Source organism: Schistocerca nitens, chromosome 2 (assembly GCF_023898315.1).
Source record: "Schistocerca nitens isolate TAMUIC-IGC-003100 chromosome 2, iqSchNite1.1, whole genome shotgun sequence".
In the NCBI taxonomy this organism is placed as follows: domain Eukaryota; kingdom Metazoa; phylum Arthropoda; class Insecta; order Orthoptera; family Acrididae; genus Schistocerca; species Schistocerca nitens.
The window spans coordinates 873,442,617-873,461,192 of record NC_064615.1 but is presented as its reverse complement, the minus strand read 5'-3'; the positions used below and the strand labels follow the sequence as shown (position 1 = coordinate 873,461,192).

Below are 18,576 nucleotides of genomic sequence, written 5' to 3'. Positions count from 1 at the left end.
CTATAGAGTTAGTTTCATGTTCAATGGATTACTTTGCACGATTAATCGTAATTATGTGGAACAAGTCATTTTACATTCACTTCACAAATTATTCTGTAAATGTGACCACTTGGTGAACATTTATCATTTCCTTTTTTTTTTTTTTTTATTACTTATTATACATTTTTTTAAATATACAATATAGAAATAATCTGTTAAATAAACAGAAGTGATTGTTAATAGAAAGGAAATGGTATATATTGATAAAACCATTGATGTCTAGAAAGAAGGGGAGGAACTTGGTAATAAAACTGCATTTCATCAATCGGCCTAACTTTTTTTAATACAGCTTCTGTCAGGACACCAGACAGATAAAGAAATAGTGACAAAAATACTTTTATTGACAAATTTATTACAAAGGAATTTTCTGCCATTTTACAGAGATCAACTCCAACATTCGGTCTTTCAGACTGTAAAAGAAATAAGAACTAACTTTAAAATACAAGAATATTTTGTTTCCTGCATGCCTGAGTAACACGTTCATGAAGTGATGTTTATAAACAAACATAAATGAGAAAATGTAGTTAACAAGTCAAACAAACAGAACACAACAAAATCAAAGCAGGAAAGAGTTGCCACTAAAGTTCTCAATTATCTGGCTCACAATCAGCATCTTCAAACTGCCCAGCTTCTGTTTCCATTGGCTCATCTTGTTGCAGCTGCTGCTGCCCATTTGCAGCAGTGAACGAAGAATCTGAAATTAAAGTCCACGAACAGCAATGTTAAATGTTTAGCACCAGGTAATATATTTAAAATTTTCTTTTAGTCCCTGTAATTCCATTTCGATTTTATGATAACTCTGTTAATAAAAGGGTATCTTGGTAATGTTCGGTAATAGCGTAAGGGGCTTCAATTTGCACATGGATATATTCTGAGGTGGTGATAGTATATTGCTTAAATGAGCACATGCATCAGATGAAAATCTTACATGAAGAATTGCTGTGAGATTTAAGGAGAGTTGAGACACAGACAATTATGGCAGAGACTTCCACATTCAAAGTATGTCCCCGTTCCCCAATAGGTTTTCTGGGTTAGATTAAGGGTACACAAATCACCAAAGTGGCATTCAACTAAAAGAACTTGCAAATGGGCAGCTGAACATCCCCCTTGATGGACTCTTAGCAATCATCCCATAAGAGTTCACTTTAAGTGTTTCCGTACAGCAAGCTACACAATTCTTATGTTGCTGGACCTTCTCAGGGATCATCCAGTAACAAGCTGCCAGTCAATTAAGACACTGTTAATAAACATAATAAAAATCAACCTACATTACCATTTAACATCCACTGCTGGGCAAATGCTTACTCCTTGTCACAGTCTTCACTTTTATAAATCCGTACTGCTCCAGTATGTTTTCTAATGTCTTCTACCAACCTTCCAATAGGTTGTCTTATCGGCCAATAATTTTCTAAAATCAATTTAGTAAACACACATTTGCAGTCATAGTTTATTTTTACATCCTCAATTATCAGCTGAATATATTCTAATTCCAATCCCCTCCCCCCACAACTGTGGATCTTGCCGGACTCAGGAGACATTGAATTCAAACTACCAAAAGGAGAAAACGTAAAAAATGCACCACTTGAATCAGGAGAAAGGAATACAGGTGATTAAGAAAAGAAAGAGAGAAAGTGCAAACTGACTAAGCAGGAATGGCTATAGAACAAATGCAAGGCTGTAGAAGTAGCAGAACTACAGGAAAAGTAGATGATGCCAGTAAGAAGGTTAAACAGACTTTTGAAGAAAGAGAAGCAACTGTATGAACATCAGAAGCTCAGATGGCAAGCCAGTATTAAGCAAAGAAAGGAAAACTGAAAAGTGGAAGGCATATACAGCGTGAGTCACCTAACATTACCGCTGGATATATTTCGTAAACCACATCAAATACTGACGAATCGATTCCACAGACCGAACGTGAGGAGAGGGGCTAGTGTAATTGGTTAATACAATGTACATGTGCGTCAGTGAAAAAGACCAATAAAAAGATGTTAGCATGTGGACGTAATGTGCTGTTCCAGTCTCTTCTGTACCTGAGGTCCATCACTGTTCCCTTTGGATTCCTACGTAATTCGGTGCTCTCTGATACCCACGATCGAACAGCGGAGGATTGGTACTCAAGCGTCAACTTTAGGTTACAATATCTCCGGATGTAATTAACATTTTACAATGCAACAAACGGCACTGACTACATATTTGTTTATATGTTCAGATGTGCTAAGAAAACTAACGGGGTTCCATTTAAAAAAACGTAGGTTTGTGTTAAAAAACATAGTTCCGTGCATTTTTTTATGTTTTGTATTAACCAACTACACTAGCCCCTCTCCTCACGTTCGGTCTGTAGAATCGATTCGTCAGTATTTGACGTGGTTTACAAAATATATCCAGCGGTAATGTTAGGTGACTCACCCTGTATAGAGGGTGAAACAAACTTGATTACAATATTATAGAAAGAGGAGAAGGAGTAGGTGAACATGAGATACTGCGAGAAGAATTTGACACAGCACTGAACAACCCAAGTAGAAACAGGACCCATGGAATACAAGAATTTCTCTCAGAATTATTGAGACCCTTGGAAGAGGAGCCATGACAAAAGTATTCCACTTGGTATGCAAGATATGAGACAGGTGAAACACCCTCAGACTTCCTGAAAAAAATAAAATTCCAATTTCAAAGAAGGCCAGTGCTGACAGGCATGAATATCAACAACAATTAGTTTAGTAAGTCATGGTTGCAAAATGTTGACATGAATTATTTACTGAAGAATGGAAAAACAGTTAGAGGCCAACCACTGCACGGGCTGAGGTGCCTAGCCACGGTTTGCGCAGCTCCCCCTGTAGGAGGTTCGAGTCCTCCCTCGTGCATGTGTGTGCTTGTTGCCCTTAGCATAAGTTAAAGTTAGATTAAGTAGTGTTACGCATAGGGACAGATGACCTCAGCAGTTTAGTCCCATAGGAACTTACCACCAAGAAAGAGGCCGACCACGAGAAAGATCAGTCTCCATTCCAAAGAAATGTAGGAACAAATGAGGCAATGCTACCCTTTGACATATCTTACAAGATAAGTTGAAGAATGGCAAACCTACACTTACAGCATTACCAGAGTTAGAGAAATGCTTTTGACAATGTGGACTGCACCACACTCATCGAAATTTTGAAAGTAGTGGAGACAAATTATAGGGGGGGGGGGGGGGGGGGGGAAGGTTATTTACAGCTTGTACAGAAACCAGACTGCAGATATAAGAGTGGAAAGACATGAAACAGAAGTCATAGTTGAGAGGGAAGTGAGACAGGATTGTAGCCTATTCCCAATGTTTCCATCTGTACATTGAGCAAGATGTGAAGAAAAGCTAGGACAAATTTGTAGAAGTTACAAATCTTTAACATATTGCAGCGTGTCAGCAACTGTGAAATGTACAACAATTAAACAATTTTTTCAGCCTTCAGTTGCAAGGTAATTTTATTCGTTTACCTAGGTTTCGATTCCAGTAATGGAATCTTCTTCAGAACCTATAAATTAAACCACATACAGACATATGTTACTACTACAATGCATTATCAGTCTAATGTTGAATATTAAAGAAATTGGGATACTTACAAAAATTAAATTATTTTGTGAGCCAAACTCTGGCCATGTCACAGATTAAAAATTAACATTAACGACGCATAATCATAAGATTATGTCAGTCAAAATTAACACCATTGAGGCGAACGTGGACGCTACGCCGGCCAGAAATAAGGACCACACGTAAGCGGCTCGAAAACTAGGCGTTGTGAGCCGTTACGCGGCGAGGCTGGCCGCGGCAAGCGCAGGGGCGAGAGACAACTGTCTCAAAATTACTTAGAGCAACTATACATATAAACAAAATGTGACTGAAAGCCGTCCTAAATTGGACAAACCTATCTATTAGTATAGCAACATTAAACAATTTTTTTTTTTTTTTTTTTTTTTTTTATAACGTAGTACAAAGATACACATGTACAATTGCATTATAATAAAGGGACGAAGCAGATGGGGAAAACAGCATCGGTCATTCGAGGCGGACTGTTGGTCAACTCCACTGGAGTAAAGGTTGGAATCCTTCGAAATAACTTCTATTTTTTAATTGCAGCTGATCATTAAGTAAGTTGTCTCTATCAATACTAAGATGTTTAAAAATTTGCAATTCTTCGAGGGTGTCTAGCCTACATCCCTTTACTTCATTATGCAAAAGCTCTGCGTCTTTTAGAGGCTTGGGAGCATGCGCCTTTTGGACCAGATGTTCAGCAAATGTAGATCCTAGAGTTCCATCACCGCTTTTTGTCAGCAGATGCTCTTTAAACCTAACAGACAGGGCTCTTCCTGTCTGGCCAATGTAATAAGAAGGGCATTCAGCACACGTGATTTTATACACACCTGACAGCGATGATTTATCATTACCTTTAACCAGGGAATGAATTAAGTTCTTTTTGAGGTTGTTGGTGGTAGAGTATGAAACTTTGCACCCTAGGTTTTTTAATAACCTACCTACCTTATAGGAGATGTTACCTATAAAGGGAACTGATATGTATTTCGTTGCCTGGTGTTGATTGTGAGTATCTGAACTGGAAAGAGTGGTAGTCTTCTTTCGTGTTTTTTTTTTTTTATTGAACAACTGTCTCACTATACTGGGATTATATCCATTATTCTGAGCGATGTTTTCGAGGACTTTTAATTCGTTCTGTAAGTTGACTGGCGAAAGTGGAATGGAAAGAGCTCGATGGATACTCGAGTGAAAAAAGGCCATTTTTTGGGCCTGAGGATGGGTGGAATCAGCTGGGATGATGATGTCGGAATAGGTTGCTTTCCGAAAAATTTTAAAATCTATTTTGTTGCCAATAATGGATAGAGTCAGATCGAGATAGTCTAAGGTCCTATCAGCTGTCTGATTTTCTTGCGTGAATCTGATTTTTTCATGTAGGTTATTGAAAGTGGTAAATAACAGTTCTAGCTCTTCATGGGAACCTTCAAACACAAATAGCAGGTCATCTACATATCTCGCATAGAATATTATATTATTTGCCATATCTGGATAATTCCGAAAAAACATCTGCTCCATTGAGTTTATAAAAATATCTGACATGATACCAGCTAACGGGCTGCCCATAGCTAGACCACAGGGTTGCGAATATATTTTATTATTGAAAGAGAAATAATTGTACTTGAGGGTGGTGCGTAACAGAACCATTAGTTCATCGATCTCAGGGGCCGATAATTTTTTATGGTATCGCAAATTGGATTCTATAATGTCCATCGTCTGTTCAACGGGTACATTAGTGTATAAATTTTTAATATCAAATGATACGAGTTTTGTGATGTCAGAACAGGCTAAAGTTTTAAGTTTGTTGGCCACGTCTACCGAATTTTTGACGGAGAAATTTTTTTCAAACACAAAATACTCTTTCAATTTACGGTGTAGGAACCAAGCTAGTTTGTGGTATGCACTTTTGGTGCTGTCAACGATCGGACGGATAGGTTGGGAAATTTTATGAACCTTAAACTGACTTCTCAAAATAGGCGGTTTCGGATTCATGTTTATAAGGCATTTTTTATAAAACTCGCCGATTAACTTTTTTGTACTGCTAAGAGCCGACCTTATCTCTTTTTGGATCACGGGTGTGGGGTCCACCTCGATTGGCACGATGCCATTTTCCTCAAAAAACATTTCAGTTTTACGGATGTATTCACTTTTGTGGGCGATAATTAGGGAATTGCCTTTGTCGGCCTTAGTTATTAGTGCTTCATTATTTCTAAGCTTAAGATTAATGCTCTTCAACGTTTGATGTACAGCAGAAACAGGATTTTGAATAGAGTAATCTTTTTGGACTATTTTACAGGCGTTATAAGCTATTCTTGTTGTAGAAGTTACATTCAGAGAGAAGAAATGAAAACTTTGAGGTTTGCTGATAACATTTTAACACTGTCAGAGATGGCAAAGGACTTTGAAGAGTAGATGAACAGAATATTTAATGTCTTGGAAAAGAGACAATAAGATTAACATCAATACAAGTAAAACAAGGATAATGGAATGCAGCTGACATAAATTAGACAACACTGAGGGAATTAAATAAGGGTAAGAGACATTAGAAGTAGTACATGAGTTTTGTAATTCGGGCACAAAGTAAGTGGTGATGGTGAAAGTACAGAAGATGCAAAATGCCGACTGTGAACAGCAAGAAACTTATTTCTCAGAGGGTACAGGAGGGGAATTAGTTGACATTTAAAATAAATTTACATGTTAAGAAGTCTTTACAATTGTATCTGTGTGGATTGTAGCCTTGTATGGAAGTGAGATGTGAGCAATCCGCAATTCAGATGAGAAGTAGTGTAGTTCTACAGAAGAATACAGAGGATTGTATGGGTGGATAAATGCCAAATGGCTAAGCAGGGATGGCTAGAGGATAAATGTAAGGATGTAGAGGCTTATCTCACTAGGGGTAAGATAGATACAGCCTGCAGGAAAATTAAAGAGACCTTTGGAGAGAAGAGAACCACTTATATGAATATCAAGAGCTCTGATGGAAACCCAGTTCTAAGCAAAGAAGGGAAAGCAGAAAGATGGAAGGAGTATATAGAGGGTCTATACAAGGGCGATTTACTTGTGGACAATATTATGGAAATGGAAGAGGATGTAGATGAAGATGAAATGGGAGATACGATACTGCATGAAGAGTTTGACAGAGCACTGAAAGACCCGAGTCAAAACAAAGGCCACGGGAGTAGACAACATTCCATTAGAACTACTGACGGCCTTGGGAGAGCCAGTCCTCACAAAACTCTACCATCTGGTGAGTAAGATTCACGAGATAGGCGAAATACCCTCAGACTTCAAGACGAATATAATAATTCCAATCCCAAAGAAAGCAGGTGTTAACATATGTGAAAATTACCGAACTATTAGTTTAATAAGTCACGGCTGCAAAATACTAACACGAATTCTTTACAGACGAATGGAAAAACTAGTAGAAGCCGACCTTGGGGAAGATCAGTTTGGATTCCGTAGAAATGTTGGAACACGTGAGGCAATACTGACCCTACGACTTATCTTAGAAGAAAGATTAAGGAAAAGCAAACCTACATTTCTAGCATTTGTAGACTTAGAGAAAGCTTTTGACAATGTTGGCTGGAATTCTCTCTTTCAAATTCTGAAGGTGGCAGGGGTGAAATATAGGAAGCAAAAGGCTATTTGCAATTTGTATAGAAAACAAATGGCAGTTATAAGAGTTGAGGGGCATGAAAGGGAAGCAGTGGTTGGGAAGGGAGTGAGACAGGGTTGTAGCCTCTCCCCAATGTTATTCAATCTGTATATTGAGCAAGCAATAAAGGAAACAAAAGAAAAGTACGGAGTAGGTATTAAAATTGATGGAGAAGAAGTAAAAACTTTGAGGTTCGCCGATGACATTGTAATTCTCTCAGAGACAGCAAAGGACTTGGAAGAGCAGTTGAACGGAATGGATAGTGTCTTGAAAGGAGGATATAAGATGAACATCAACAAAAGCAAAACGAGGATAATGGAATGTAGTCGAATTAAGTCGGGTGATGCTGAGGGTATTAGATTAGGAAATGAGACACTTAAAGTAGTAAAGGAATTTTGCTATTTGGGGAGTACAATAACTGATGATGCTCGAAGTAGAGAGGATATAAAATGTAGACTGGAAATGAGGAGGAAAGCGTTTCTGAAGAAGAGAAAATTGTTAACATCAAGTATAGATTTAAGTGTCAGGAAGTAATTCCTGAAAGTATTTGTATGGAAGTGAAATATGGATGATAAATAGTTTGGACAAGAAGAGAATAGAAGCTTTCGAAATGTGGTGCAACAGAAGACTGCTGAAGATTAGATGGGTAGATCACGTAACTAATGAGGAGGTATTGAATAGGATTGGGGAGAAGAGAAGTTTGTGGCACAACTTGACTAGAAGAAGGGATCGGTTAGTAGGACATGTTCTGAGGCATCAAGGGATCACCAATTTAGTATTGGAGGGCAGTGTGGACAGTAAAAATCGTAGAGGGAGACCAAGAGATGAATACACCAAGCAGATTCAGAAGGATGTAGGTTGCAGTAGGTACTGGGAGATGAAGAAGCTTGCATAGGATAGAGGAGCATGGAGAGCTGCATCAAACCAGTCTCAGGACTGAAGACCACAACAACAACAACAACAACAACAACAACACGAGGGTTAACTGTGGTGCTTTCAACTACAAAAAGCAAGTCCTTCATTACATAGAAGAGGATCCAATGATGGGTACTTTGAACATTGCCCACACCACGCATACTGTGAAGTAGGAGATCTGAAAGTGATTCAATCTTTAAACTTATTTTATATCCAACCGCTACACTTCCGGATGTGGGTCCCTTGTCAAAACTTTGCCTATTAAGTCCCCTCTAGAACCCCTGGAAGCCTGAATGAGGGGATACCCAGAAAAACCGAAATAACTTTGCCATGGACGGTGCTGGTGTAGTATGCATTTCTGCCACTAGGTGCGTGTAGCACAACTCATTGCCAGTTCCGTGCCACCTGTGTTGTCAACCTGGCTTGTTCTATTCTTCTGTGTTTTTTTTTTTTTTCCCCAGCAATGTTTTGTTCTAGTTTCAGGTTTTTTTTTTTAAAGGCAAGTTTAAGTTAACAGCATGCATCCATGAAATTTTGTTGTTTACATGGTAGAAATGGTGCTGAAACTGTTTTAATGTTGAAAACAGCTTACCAAGATGATGCTATAAGAAAAACTCAAGTGTACGAGTGGTTTGCTCAATTTAAAAGTGCTGACATGTTAGTTGATGACAAACCTCATTCTGGATGTCCATCAACTGCCCGAATCAAGGAAAATATTGAAAAAATTCTAGAGCTCATGCACACAGACTGTCGACAGACAATTGATCAACTGTCAGAGATTAGTGGGTTATCTTGAGGGCTGAGTTCAGTGAAATTTAATGGAAAATTTGGAAATGAAAAGGGTTACTGTTAAGTTTGTTCCTCAGGTTCTAACTGACAGTCAAAAGGAACGACGAGTTGAAACATGTCATGCTTTGAAACAACAGCTTGAAACTGGTCAAGATTTTCTGTCAAAGGTCATTCCTGGTGATGAGTCATGGTGCTATGGTTACAACCCAGAAACAAAGCAACATTCAAAGCCAAAGGAAGACGCCATCATCACCCCATCCAAAAAAAAAAAAAAAAAAAATGTCGTCCTACATCAAAACAACACTGATTCGCTTTTTTGAAACCAAAGGCTTAGTTCATTCAGAGTTTGTTCTCCAGGCCAGATTGTCAATCAAACATTTCTATTGGAAGTTTTAAGAAGACTGTGCAACAATGTTCTTCACAAAAAACCCAATTTGTGGCAGACAGGAGATTGGTTCTTCCACCACGACAATGAATGCACCTGCACACACAGACATCACCGTTAGACAGGTTTTGGCCGCCCCTTACTGCCTTACTCACCTGGCCTGGCTCCATGCGACTTTCTTATTTCCATGCACGAAAAGGGGCATGAAAGGACATGGATTTGACAACATTGAAGAAGACAAGAAAAAAACAAGGGAGGAACTGTCAGTCATTTCTAAAGATGGCTACAAAAATTTTTTTGAACAGTGGAAGCACTGAAGGGACAAATGTATAAGTTGTACTGGAGTGTATTTTGAAGGGGATAAGGTTGTTTTGTAAACAATTTGTAAATATATAACTTATTTTTAAAAAATCCACCCCCCCCCCATATTAGGAACTATGAAATGTCATGCCAACTGAAGCTCTAATAGAGCAAGCTGAACAATGGAAGTGTAGCTTTTACTAAACTAAACCAATCAAGAACTCAGATAATGCCCTGTATCCCTTACAGTACTGGGAGCACAGAAATTCCATATTTAATATGCTGCTTTAATTCTGACTGCAGCTGTGGTGTTGACACATTGCTTTAGGTCAGTACCAACACAGTGTTTTAATTCCAAAGGCCATCAAGTTTCTAGTAGATGCTGAAGTACCTAGCGTCATTCGGCCTTTGTTAACCTCGGCTATAACTTACAGAGAGCACAACATGTCCATTTCAATCAAATAATTTTTATTCCAGTCACACTCATACACACACAAAACTTATGAATGACTGTGTGTCTGTGTGGTGGAAGTGTAGTAAAATAAAAGTAATTTGCTCTACCTTAATTTATCACAGTCACAATGGCATTCATTCTATTGTTCAAGTCTGAAGAATTCTGGTTTTGCTGCTGTTACTCTTTTGTTGCCCATTCTATTTGACAGTTGTGGTATCTACTCTCATAATTGATTAAATTATTCATACAAAATTTCAACAAATCTGTCAGTGACACAAGATCTTAACTGAAGACCAGTTTCATCCTTACACAATTATTTGTGAACGAATTTGATACTGTAAACATAATATCAGAATACAATGAATTAAGCTGTCATCTTACACGCGAAGTTTTGCGCATTCCTTATAACATGTTTATGTGCAATGACTTTTTGAATACAAGAACAGTAATACATTGAATATTTTTAGGCTCATATTATAATACTGGTTGACAGGTATATCAGTAATTATTTGCAACTTCAATTACCCAAAATACCCAATGGAATTCCAGTCCACCAGACTTGCTCATTAGGTATGATACTGGATAATACCCTCAAAGGTAGTGTACACCTCTAAAGCATAATCATTTATTCCATAATCATTATTTACCCTGATCTGATTCCAGTAAATTTTATATTAAATATGATATAGCAGTGCCTGTGTTATCCTGGTGACAATGCGCTGTGGCAACCACAGCCGTTATGAAACACATCACATGACTTCGCAATTGCGAATAATGACTACCATCAGCTGTAGAATGGAACGACTTATTTAACAGCATATTCGTCTACCTTTGAAACGTAATACAGCAGCGAATTTACATACCACGGATACAACAAGTCCTTGGTAGGTTTCCAGGAGTACAAGATGCCTACACACAGTTCATGCAATTCCTGTAAATTATGGACCAGGTGTTTGTAGTTTAGGAGCTTGTGCCGAACAGTGTCCCAGATGTGACCCATCATGTTTAGATCACGTGAATCTGAAGGCCAAGACATCAACACGCATTCAATATTGTGCTCCTCAAACCAGTGAAGCACTATTTTGGCCTTGGGACAAAGACAGTTATCCTGCTGGAAGATACCATCACTGTCACAGTAGACTAAGCATAAAGAGATGCAGGAGGTCTGCAATAATGTCCCTATATTCCACAGCCATCATAGTAAATTTGATTACAGTCAGGTCCCATAGAGCCCAGATGAATGTCACTCATAGCATAATACTGCCCCTATCTGCCTGTGTCCATGGCATTGTGCATGTTTCTAGCAGCCATTAGCCTGAATGACTTAGACTCTGGACACAAACTTTGACCTGGAGCAACAAGAAACTTTGACTGACCAGTCAACATATCTTCACTGAAAAACATTCCAATTGTTAAAATCCTGCGTGCTCTGCAATCTTAATTGACGATGTCATTGAGTCAACATGGGAACACAGAGAGATTGCCTGCTGCTTAGCCCCATATTCAACACTGAGCAATGAACAGTGTGTTCAGAAACACTTGTGCTTACACCAGCACTGCACTCCGTTGTCAAATCTGCTACAAGTTGTTGCCTATCCCGAGCAGGCATGCTCCGACCTCCACATTCTACGATGAGGTGTGGATGTACAACAGGTTTCCAACTACTCATGGTTTTACTGTCCTCCTACCACTTTTTATAGATGCTCACAATAGCAGCACAGGAACAAGCAATTAGCTTTGTTGTTTCTGAGATGCCGATTCCCTGGTACCATGCCATAACAAAAATGGTTCAAATGGCTCTGAGTACTATGGGACTTAACTTCTGAGGTCATCAGTCCCCTAGAACTTAGAACTACTTAAACCTAACTAACCTAAGGACATCACACACATCCATGCCCAAGGCAGGATTCGAACCTGCGACCGTAGCAGTCGCGCAGTTCCAGACTGTAGCGCCATGCCATAACAATATGTCTTGTCAAAAATACTTTTGGAATAAAGGAAACACTCACTGGAAAGCAGAAGCATTGAGTCATTGATAAGCACAAACAGAAAAGTAGAAAACTTGCTAGCTTTCAGAGTAATCCTTTTTCCAGCTAGAGAGAGAGGAAAAAAAAAGAGAAGACAGCGGGTAGACCAGGTTGTTGTGGGAATTGTATCAGACGGGGTGGAAAAGGGAGAGAGGCAGGAAGAGGGATTGGGGTGGGTGGTTAGCAGCTGGGCTAGGATGTGATAGCATAGTTCTTGGAGCCGGTAGGAAGCGGAGCATGCTGAAGGTGACATAGGGAAGTGAACTGAGAGGGGGAGACAGGATGGAGGAAGGAAAAACTGTTGGGTGAAGGATGTGGGAACAGTGGGTCACAGTAGATTGAGGCCACAATGATCACAGAAGCAGCGGATGTGTTGTAAGGATAACTCCAATCTGCATAGTTCAGAAAAGCTGGGGGCAGAGGGAACAATCCAGATCCAGATTGCAGAGTTCGCAGCAGAGTTTGCCAAATTAGCCTCATGGCAGGACTGGGATAGTAATTGCTGGGAGAGTGGATTGGGCATGTCTTGAACCTTTGGCTACCACAGTGATATGGTCCCGGCGGCAAGGGGCTGGGAATGGGAGTGGTGTAGGGATAGACCAGGGTGTTGTATAGGTTGGATGGGTGACGGAATACCACTTTAGCAGGGCAGGGAAGGATCATAGGTAGGATGCCCCCATTATCAGTTATGATGACAGATAATCAAAGGCTTGGTGAAGGACATCGTTCAATTGCTTCAGTCCAGAATGGTATTTGATGATGACCGGGGATTGCTCCTTTGCAGCTGATTCTTGGAGGTGGCAGGAGGATTAGGTTTGTGTGAGGCTACAGACAGGATTTCTATTTGTGGACTACATTTTGGGGGATAATGCCTGTCTATGAAATCCCCTGTGGGATCTTCAGAATACTGGGCAAGCAAATTGTTCTCACTGCAGATACAAAGTCCATAGGTGGCCAGGCTGTATGGGATGGCATTTTTGGTGTGGAAGGGGTGGGACCCATCAAAATGCAGATACTTTTGGATGTTAGTGGGTTTAATGTGGACAGAATAGAGCCATCAGAGAAGCGGATATCAATATCCAGGAAGGTGGTGCGTTGGGTAGAGAAGAACCATGTGAAGTAGATGGGAGAGAATGTTGTGAAGGGATGAGGATACTGTAAACATAATATCAGAATACAATGAATTAAGCTGTCATCTTACACGCGAAGTTTTGCGCATTCCTTATAACATGTTTATAAGTGTTTTGGCCCAGAGTTCAGATCATGAAGATACCATCACTGAAACTGAAACAGACCAGCAGTTGGGAGTTTTTGGGGGCCAGGAAGGTTTCCTCTAGATCATCCATAAACAGGTTGGCATAGGATGGTGCCATGTGGGTACTCATGGCTATTCTGCGGATTTGTTTGTTGGGACAGGTGGTCTTCAATAGCAGCAAGGCCAACGGCACGAGGGTTGTTTGTGTATAGGGAGGTGGCACCAACAATGACGAATAGGGATCCAGCACATCTCAAGCCCATGGCCTTGCCACTATCTAACATGACCTCTCCCAACAGAGCGTCTTGTCACAGGTTTGTCCTACCCCATCAGAGGCCGGGCCACTTGTGAAAGCAGCTAGGCCATATATCAATTCTGCTACAAACACTGCACAGCTTTTTATATTGTTATGACTACCAACAAGCTGTCCCCCGTGATGAATGGCCGAGGACAATATACTCCATTTCAGTGACTATTCACAACCTGGATCTGGATCATTTCCTCCTCCACCAACTACTCTGAACTTCGCAGATCGGAGTTTGGGAGTTATCCTTACAACACATCATCCACACCCATAATTGTCCTGGCCACAACCTCCCATAACCCACTGTCCCCACACCCTTCATGCAACAGTTTCCCCTTCCTTCCATCCTGTCACACACACCTAATTCACGTCCCCAGTCACCTTCAGTGTGTGCTGGCTCTAACAACCACGTACCACATGCCTAGCCAATGTAGCTGCCACCCCCTCCTCTCTGCATTCCCAGCTGCTAACCAGCTGCCTCCTTCCAAGCTGCTAGCCAACCACCCCCAAACCCTCTTCCTGCTGCCCCCTCCCCCCCCCCCCCACCCCACCCCACCCAACAAAACCTGCACCATAATCTAGTCCACCCATCGAAAAATAAATAAATAAATAAATAAACGATTAAACAATGGAAAATCCACGATGGGATATAATAATATTACGAGCAGGAAAGTTGCTACTCACCATATGACGGAGATGCTGAGTCACAGATAGGTACAACAAAAAGACTCTCACAATTAAAGCTTCTGGCCACAATACAAACAAACACACACACACACACACACACACACACACACACACACACACACACAACTACAGTCTCAGGGAACTGAAACCACACTGCCACTGCTGTGTTGTTTCAGTTGCCCAAGACTGCAGTCTTGTGTGTGTGTGTGTGTGCGCGCGCGCGTTTCTTTTTCTTTTTTTTTCCCCTCAAGCTTGAAAAAAGATGATTACTCTGAAAGCTAGCAAGTTTTCCATCTTTTTCTGCATGCCTATCAATGACAAAGCTTCTGCTTTCTGACAAGTGGTCTCCTGTAATCCAAGAGCATTTACATTCCACCAACACTTTTCTAGAACATTTGCCCTTTGTCACAGTTGCTTCTTTCAGTGGATTTCTGTATTTGCAGTCCTGATCGCTGCTAGAATGATTCCCCACCCATCTCTGTTCTGTTTATAAACTTTTCTTTCTGCATCACATCATCAAATACCAGCCTGCCTGGTTACCTTAGTCTTCTGCACCCCACCGTCAATTAGCATTTTCTGCCTACTGACCTCTCAGTACAAACTTATCCATAAATTAACACTAGAAGAATTGCACCCGTCATTTTGAAGGGTATTCTACTTCTGTTGACTTATTTCTCCTAAATGGATTCTTCTACTGGTCCCATTTTCTGTAACCTTTAATAATTATATTTGTTAGGTAAATTTCTGAAAAGAATTTACCCAGTAGGACCATTCTGAAAAGTGTCCCAAACAACTTCTACTACCAGGACCTAAATCCGTCATTTTGACAGTTAACGAAATGTGAACAATAGCTTTTGGACATGTCCAAAGCTATTGTTGTTTACCACCCTAATTTGATTATTTTCTTCTGCAGATCCTCTGCTGATGAGCAATGAAGCTTTGTTGTTCAAGTGGCACAGTTTGTGTTGTCCACATTTCAGTCGATTCGTAATGGTGGTTCAAAGACATAATTTGTCTGAAGAAGAAATTTTAAAATATTTGATGTCAATGTTAGATGGTGAATCCGAAGGAGAAGATCCTCGTGATGTTTGTGAAGCTGATGAATTACGAGAAGATGCTGCTGCAAGTGCTATTGATTATGAGGAAAATATCCCTCCCATCAATGAAATCACTGACTCTTTAGGCAGCGATGTTGCAACTACTGGACAAGAGCATGCCGAGAAGTTTCAAACCAATGTTGCTTTACAAATAGCACGTATGTTTGTACAGCCATTGTATTATTATTTTATATTTTATTGCAACTGATATTTCGGCAAGCACTATAAATGTTTTCTATTTTGCTGTATTATAATCTGAAATTCATTGTTTTTGTTGTAACTGAATTATTGTATTATATACTGTATATTCAGGTATGCCAAACAGCAGTGTGCACTTACCTCTAGCTAACAGCACTAGAAGCGTTCATGGCAGAGTGAAAGGAAAAATTCAGATGGAAGGAAATCGTTCCATTGGGATTAGTGAGAAAGCTAATGACGGAACAACACGGACTGTTACACCTACGAAAGCTGTTCTTGGAAAGCGTCCACAGCAGAACATCTTGAAGGTAGCATCGAGATCCACAGGCTATGCGAAGAAGTTTGTCAGGAAAGGTGTATATATTCTAGTGCATGGAGATTTCTAGTTGATGACAGCATGTTTCAAAGAAGTGTACAAAAAACAGAGCACGCCCAGAGCTACATGATGATGACTGGACCATTAGTGTCGATACAATAGAAGCCACAATATCACTTATGTATTTATGAGGCATATATGGAGCAAAAAACTTTTGAAGCTGTTATGGTCGAATACATGGAGACCAGCATTTTTTCAGAACACAATGAGCAGAAATAACATATAGCACATGTTCACACAGACTAAAAACAGATTGTTTTGCACCTGCTGCCCCTGTGTGGAATCCTTCCATTGCCAATTCCTTGCTGTGTTACATTCCAGGTGAAAATATCACTGTGGATGAGCAACTGTTTACATGAAAGACTAGATGCTCTTTCATTCAATACATGAGCAATAAACCAGACAAATTTGGAATAAAGTTTTGGCTTGCAGTTGATATGAATTCTAAGTATTTGGTGAACGGGTTTCCTCACCTAGGGAAAGACGAGTAGCGTCCCACAGGTATTCCCCTAGCAGAGCACGTTGCAACGTGTCTTATGCAGCCCTTTGTTTCCACAGGAAGAAACATAAACTGTGACAATTTTTTCACAATGAAAGGCCTTGCAGAAAATTTGAAACATAAGAGCACAGTAAAGAAATTTAGAAGGAAAATACCTTGATCAGCAAAATCTACTGTAGGACCTTTGCACACAACTATTCTTTATACGTCAGGTGACATGACTAACATGTTATCAGGGGAAAAAGAACAAAAATGTGCTTATTTTGAGTTCAATGCATGACATAGTAACTATCGATGAACGACATCCTAAAAAGCTACCAGAGTTAATGGCCTACTACAACAACACCAAGTGTGGCGCTCAAGTAATCAATCAAATGGCTCGGCTTTACACAGTGAAGTACAGATGCCGCAGATGGCCCATGCACATTTTTTTCCAATGTCTTGGACTTATCAGATATAAATGTTTGGTTATTCTATAAGGAAGTGACAGGAGAAAATTTAAGCAGACATCAGTTTATATACAAATTTGCAGAAGAGTTGGCTTCAGCACAAGGCCACAAGGGTACAAAATACCCTTCCTAATACAGTATCACAACATTGCAACATTCAGAAGACTTGTCAAATTGGAGGGTGTAAAGGCAAGAATAGAAGCAAGCATTTATGTATAAAGTGTGGCAAGTATGTTTGTGGACCATGTTTAGGCAATACTGAATACACCTGTATGAGGGATCATGACGCAGCAGGTGGTTTTGAATGGGCAAAAGCACGATTATAAATGTTCTCTCTAGAATACAGTGTGCTTTTCAGGTATTTGTCTTAAAACACATGGTTTTCTTTTCTACAGAAAGTTATTCTTTCCACACTTTGTTATATAATGTTTTCATTAATTTTTAGGTATAAAATGTTCACTGTACCATATAATTCCACAGAAAAAAGTAAAACCGTATCCTGGTGCACTGTGTAACTTGTCTGAAATAAATTGATTTATGTTAAAATGTGTGTACTTTTTAAAAATGGTAAATGAAACAGTACCCGTCAAAAAAAAAAAAAAAAAAAAAAAAAAAAAAAAAAAAAAAAAAAAAAAAACAGGTTGGTCCTTCTAGGTAGATCAAAATCCCCAGTCGTCCTAGTGTTAATCAAGTACACTGCAATACATCCTTATCAGAAAGTCACACTTTTCAGTGATTATCACATCTTTTACTATTCACTCTTTCATCTTTCATTGCCTGTACAAACTTACAAGCCCACAGACCTATCCCAACATTACTGATGATAATCACTGAAAATAGATGTGTAGCTGTCATCAGGAATTGGCTCTTCACTCTGTAATTTCACTGTATCACTTTTGTCCACTCTTGCTCTCTATTTTTCGCAGCACTGTCTTTTTTTTTCCCAAATAACAAGACAGTGAAGTCACACAAACAGTAAAATCACAGCTCAGTAACTTTTTAGGACAAAGTGTTCCCTGGGAAGTAGGTATAAGAGAGATAACAGTGTGTTTATTCCAATAATGGAATATTGCATATCTGACTTACTGTTAATGATAATTGGTACATCTCCAGGTATGTTGTACAGTCCATCTTCATTCTCATCTTCTTCAGCATCACCAAAAATTTCATCTTCTTCACAATCTGAAAAGTGTAAATATTTATTTGTCATGTAACTGATACTGGAATATCACCCAAGTCTACATAATGCCCAATTTCAAGTAACAGTTGCAACAGTGAGAAACTGGTTTAACATTACCAGTTAAGCTCGGTATACAAGTGAGATATTTTCACTCTCAGAGAGCTTCTGCAAGTAACTCATGCAATGTAAACAGCACTAATAGCTCTCATATAGACAGCAACCTCCATCCCACGAGGTCTGCTCTCCATATCTCTCAGACAAGAAAAACTATTAGCATTATCTGGAGAGCACAGAATACTGAGCAGTCATACTGCATCCAAGATTTGGGCTTATCTAACAGTTTTTACGCTACTACATCTTGGTAATATATTTTGCCACACTACCCTATCTTGGTAATATATTCTGCCAAAC

At 39.6% G+C, this 18,576-nt stretch overlaps 1 protein-coding gene across 1 annotated transcript in view; it reads right to left on the bottom strand.

Moving 5' to 3' along the window:
* Nucleotides 1-371: 371 nt before the first annotated feature.
* The window catches only part of LOC126237161 (methylosome subunit pICln), a 63,562-nt gene continuing 45,357 nt past the window's right edge, over nt 372-18,576 (bottom strand). Inside the window, exons 4-5 of the mRNA XM_049947014.1 lie at nt 18,072-18,167; nt 372-733 (exon numbers count right to left, since the gene is read on the bottom strand). Of these exons, the coding sequence (XP_049802971.1) occupies nt 627-733; nt 18,072-18,167 (203 nt within the window). The 3' untranslated portion in view covers nt 372-626. The remainder of the gene's footprint in view (nt 734-18,071; nt 18,168-18,576) is intronic.